The 5880-nt window shown below is 37.5% G+C and overlaps 1 protein-coding gene across 1 annotated transcript; it reads right to left on the bottom strand.

The window, feature by feature from the left end:
- Positions 1–637: 637 nt before the first annotated feature.
- Positions 638–5880, bottom strand: LOC128997795 (uncharacterized). The gene is made up of 2 exons (XM_054423506.1): positions 5252–5880; positions 638–783 (listed from the first exon to the last, which is right to left on the bottom strand). The coding sequence occupies exons 1-2, from the start codon at positions 5871–5873 to the stop codon at positions 662–664; spliced, it is 744 nt and encodes a 247-aa protein (XP_054279481.1). The 5' UTR covers positions 5874–5880; the 3' UTR covers positions 638–661.

Raw genomic sequence — 5880 nt, 5'->3', positions numbered from 1 at the left:
TTAAATTATTTTTAAAAATTTCCCCAGACTCATTAATTTGAGTATTTAATTTGTTGGAAGTTTTAGTTTTGGTATCTTACCGGATCAATAAACTATTTTATAAGCTTCCTAGATTGGTGATTAGGTATTTGTAGGTTAAGTTTCTCAGTTTCTCTTTAAATAATTGTATTCTCTTGCACCAATTGACCTACAGAAAATGTATTTATTAACTTCTTTGGTGTTATTTTGGAGGCCTTACAACGGACATTAGTGAGTGATCTAGACGATTGTGAGTTTTTTACTAGAGCTGTACATCGTTATATTCCTATAGATTTTACAAAAAGAGAATACAATAATTTGCAGCATACTTTCTTTATGTCAATAACGTTCAGAAACATATAATACACGATTAAGTACGCAATTGGAAGTTTAATTTTACACCATTGCAAGGAAACAACGAGGATAAGATTCTACGGAGAGATTACTCTATGCATCGAAATTAATCCTTTCGCCTTAAATTTAATTCTTGGATAACAATCCCGTTGGAATATGTTTTTTGTAATTTTTCAAATGTGTCCAATAATTTATAACCAGTGTAGTTTAGACTACCCCATGACTACATTGATGATTAAGAATACATATTCATCACCAAAACCAGCTAGCCTCCACTCTTCAACGATCTTTACCACAAGCTGGAACGAGTGTGACGATCAACTGAAAAGTAGATGATGGCTACGATGACGTAGACGACCAATATAACAGCAGTGACTTCGGCAAAGTAGCACATACATTTTGTAACGGTATCTGTAAGATAAAGAAAGTGTTATTTTTCCATATTTTGGGATTTCCACGAGTTGGTCAGCTCCTCAGGCGATCATAGATTGTCCGTGTGGTGGAACCTGTCTCATGACCCGAGGTCTACCTGGTGGATTGTGCAATGGTATAATACTCGCGAGGTAGACCAAGGTTCAGGAGACAGGTTCCATCATACAGACTATAGCATAGCCTCCATCAACAATCAACCTCATACATTACATTCATTTTCTATTGTGATAATATTTTGACATCACAATATCCTGATGCTGCTTCGCTTACCAATTTTGACTATTGGAACTACACATTCCATTCCCATGTTGAGGTTGAAGTTTTATAGTAAAAATGGACTTAGTTGATTGGAGCCACTAACAGAATTCGCATGTGTAAATTACTGATTTGTGTAGAACACAAGAATTTTTAAACCAAATCAAACTGATAGGAATTTGTGTGTGTGCGTATGGAATTTCTATCACATGAACTTAGCTACAAAAACTAAGGAGAATATTGAGTCTGAGAGAGGTTCATGAAAGTACGTTCTTTTACGCAAATCTCTCCTATAAAGAAGAAGATACCACCGAAAGTGCCACAATAAGACAAAGACCCAGAACCAATTTATTTCTTCAATTTTATATACCTAGAGGCCAAAAACACTACTCGTTCAAACCTTAGTTGGCGTCCGTGAACATGGTACCTAGAATAATATTGGTCCAATTTTTATGAAACTTGGCATCAATGTGGCTGGATAAAATACTTTTTATCGATGGTAGATCGGAATTGATTACAAGATTTTAGACCTTGGACCTAAATTGTCAGATGATTAAGCATCAACATATTTGTTAACAAAACAACCAGCAAAGCGAAGCAGGCGTCTGGACAAAGCTCGTTATCAGTGCTTGCTAAGCGGAGTGGCCTCGTAGCTATTTGTGACGTAAAAATGTTATCGCCAAGTATGTGAGACATGATGTGTCATGTACATTTGGGAAATTATGTTTCAATTTCATTTAAAATATTAGGATGTCATAATAGCCTATTGCGCAGAACAAATTTCCTTTTTACAGTAATAACAACTATTACAAAATCAGTATAAATGTTAGGTGGTGAAATGTAAAGATCCATCTTTACTATATTTCACCACCTATTTAATAGATTAAAAGTATATTAAAATAATGTACCAACATTATAGCCTTGTTTAAATTCTCTCAAAATACACCATATATAATTATAATGTAACTTTATCTTTGGCTGGCCCACAACCGATAAAACAACTACAAGTTGATGATAAAACATTATAGATAACTAACTTTTCAAAATGTATTATTAATTAAGGACGTCCTTTAACGATTAAATACACAACATTATTATCAACGTTTAATTGTTTCATACACATTTAATTAAGTAATACGCATGTGTTGTTTTTTTTTTTTTTAGTGCAGCCATGTTTAGTGAGCAAAGCGCAGGATCTTTGTCCGGGAGTCACAGGTTCGATTCCAGCCAATGGCCAATTACTTTTAGCTAAGTTATGATTCCATGGGTCAGTGGTTTGGCCAGCTTTGAAACTTGCATTTCTTGTTTTTTGTTTATGTTAATTGATTGTTTATTTATTGATTTGTTGTTTTTCAATTTATATGTAATATGCATTGTACCGGATTATGTAGTAAACTAATTCTTTTAATCAATTTAGTTAAGCCCTTGTTCACTTATTGTTATTGTTAAATTGTATTTATTCCTTATTGCATACCATCTCAAAAAATAATTTATATTACTAAATAAGTTAGGATACTTCATATTTGTATATTTATTGTAAACTGGCTCCACCCATTGCTAAGGGTGGAACTGGCTCATAATGCTTCCCATTAGATCGTTAACAGCCCTTATATTGGGTAAGCAAAGGTAGGAACTAAGATGTTTTATAAAAACATCACAATAATTGAAATAACTATGGAACTTTAGCTTTTGAGGCTGTACCATTTTGTTTACAGTGTAAAAAAATCATAACATACTAATTTTCAATCAAAAGCTTCAAGCCGTTATGAAAATCTAATCTTCTGTTATTTTAGGAGTTTGTATGGGGATATCAAAATTAAAATACAAATTTCAATTACAATTAAAATATGCCTGCACATATCATGGATTACAACTTCATAAAAAACGGACCATAGGTGTAGTCTGTAGGCCTCTGTACACGCCCCCCCCCCCAACACACACAAGAGCGCGGGCGCACACTCACACACACATCTTTTGAAAACCACTTTTTGGGTTCATGGGGTTCAAAACGTAAAACGTTTATTTGCACACGATATTCTAAGTCGAGTATTTTAACAAAGGGGGATAGAGTAAAAATTAAAGGACAAATCTCTCAGAAGAGAACAAACTTTTCACCAATGAAAACTCCCTACATTTAAATCTACAATTATTGCTCCGCGATTGAAAAGGTAGACATGAGAAATGAGCTGATTCGATGGCGTAAACAAGACGACATTCAAACTTTAACGAAGAAAAACCAAATAAAATAGGTTCACCCTGTTATTGAATGGAATTATTATACAGGGTTAAAAAAGTCTGGAGACCCCCTATCAATATTTTACTGCCCATTCTAGAAAAAACTAACCTCTTTGCACTCCTTTATGGTATGTTAAAGTACTTATTGGGTATTACCACCACTTGATGTACATCCCCAAAATGGGAGATTTCTGGGGAAACTCAAAAATTGCAAATAGTAAGACCCATCGAGTGACCCCTAATTTTGAAGGTCATGATAAAAGAAAACCAAATGTGGAGAACCCCTGTAAATTTTGTAACGGCTCGCACTAGAAAAACTAAACTCTGCACACCTTTGTGTAATGTTATGAAGTACTTTTTGAGCCTGATTGCTACTTGGTTCGCAAACCCAAAATCGGGATTTTAAGGAAACTCAAAAATTTTAAATGTCAAGCCCCATCAACTGACCTCTCATTTTGAAGGTTGTGATAAAATAAAACAAACAACGCAAACTAGAGGTCTCTATTTTCTCTCTATTTCAAAATGAGGGGTCTCTTGATGGGGCTTAATATTTCAAATATTTTTGTTTCCCCCAAAATTCCCCATTTTGGGTTTGCGAACCAATTTGCAATTAAGCTCAAATAGTACTTCATAACATGCCATAAAGGTGTACAGAGTTTAGTTTTTGTAGTGTGAGCCCTTAAAAAATTACAAGGGGTCTCCAGACTTGGAAAGCTGTAAGTTAAATTTCACTTCTGAGAAATTCAATTGACTGCCATTTTTTACTGGGCTGAGATAGAGACCCCTAGTTTGCGTTATTGGTTTTCTTTTATTAAGACCTTCAAAATGAGGGGTCACTCGATGGGTCTTACTATTTGCAATTTTTGAGTTTCCCCTGAAATTCCCCATTTTGGGGATGTACATGAAGTGGTGGTAATACCCAAAATGTACTTTAAAGGAGTGCAGAGGTTAGTTTTTCTAGTATGAGCCGTTGAAAAATTGACAGGGTGTCTCCAGACTTTTTATTAACCCTGTATTTATGCGATTAGTTTGTTACGTCCGAACAGAACTTTCCCAGTAACTATCTTACCCATGATCGTGTACTGCAAAATGTGTGTAGCCTATCAAGTTTGAAATAAACCTCTCAGTTGTTGCATCTTTAAGCCATTTTGGAAACTGATTTTCTGTTGTATTTTTTGTGCCAGTAAATAGTATTATTCCACCTCATTTGTTTAGGTAGAAAGGTCAGGCTTGAGATAGCGTCCAAATTGTGAATAAAGAACATAAACAAAACAAATGTGAATAATAACACTTCTTCCGTAATCTTGAGCCCATTGCAGTTGTAACCATGCTAAGTTTAACCATGAACGTATGGAAAGATGTTCAACCAAATACACAAAGATTCTCATTTTTTTTTTTTATCATATCAGTATAATCGTAACACCAACCCATTATATGGTGGTGGGTGAGAGGTGGTGAGGGGAGGAGAGCGAGAGACATATGAATATTAACTATAACCTAACCTATTGGGGATATTCGCTCAAAGCTTCTGGTAATTCTTCGGCTGCATATTCTTCTTGACTACCTTTCGAAAACATTGTTAAGGGGCCCTGTGATTCATATACATGCAAAAATACATAGAATTTTTAAATCTCTAGGTAAAAGAAGCGCATTACCACCCCTGTCCAAATCTACAGCCCGAACACCAGAGGGAACTTGGTATAGCCATTAGGCCTACTGAAGAATTCATTCTGACATCTTATCGCACCACTCAATATCAATTTACGAACCCTCACTCCGTTTCCCCAGACCTAAAGGACCACCTGCGTTTGATAGATGTAATTATGTCTATCACACGATAGAACTTATTCGATATCCATTTTAAATTACACATATAAAACAAAAACTGAAATGCCATCCTGAAAGTAGAAATAAAACCATTGCTACTTTAAGGTCGTAAAACTAAGAATGGACCTACCTTCTTCTTCCTCCTCCTGGTCACTGTCTGATTCGTCTTTCTCGACATCCCGCTGATTCGCCCGGGTGTTGGATCTGCAAGCAGGATTTCTTGGGGTCGGTGCGTTTCTTCTGGCACCCTGCTGATTCCCCTGGGCGGCGGATCTCCAAGCAGGGTTCCTTGGGACCGGTGCGTCTCTTCTGACCTCCCATGGGGTGAATTTGGCGGAGTACAAGGGAATATCCGGTGTCGTAGCCCGTGCATTTCTCCTGGCTTCCCACGGATTCCCTTGGGGGGTGGGTCCCATGGTGGGATTCCTTGGAGGAAGGGCCGGTGCGCCTCTTCTGGCATCCGATGGGTTGACGGGGCCAGATCTCATGGAAGGTCCCGTAGGGGCGATCCGCGCGACTTTTCTGCCATCAGGTGGGGTTGCGGGGGTGGTTTGATGGGTAGGATTGCGATGGGTCACGGTGCTGCATACCAAGGCAGGACTCCACGGGGTCATGTTGGCGGATAGCAAGATAGGATTTTGCTCGGTGACGGTGGCGGATACCAGGACAGGGTCCTCCGGGTCTAGCAAGGACTCAGGGTTCTTCTTTCCCTCGGACACGGAATAGGAATCAGAAGCTTTGAAGGGGTTCATAGTTGGA

This window comes from Macrosteles quadrilineatus, unplaced genomic scaffold, assembly GCF_028750875.1.
Source record: "Macrosteles quadrilineatus isolate MER2022 unplaced genomic scaffold, UCM_ALF_1.0 Scaffold_7__1_contigs__length_78375512, whole genome shotgun sequence".
Classification (NCBI taxonomy): Eukaryota; Metazoa; Arthropoda; class Insecta; order Hemiptera; family Cicadellidae; genus Macrosteles; species Macrosteles quadrilineatus.
This window is presented reverse-complemented; position numbering and strand designations above follow the sequence as displayed.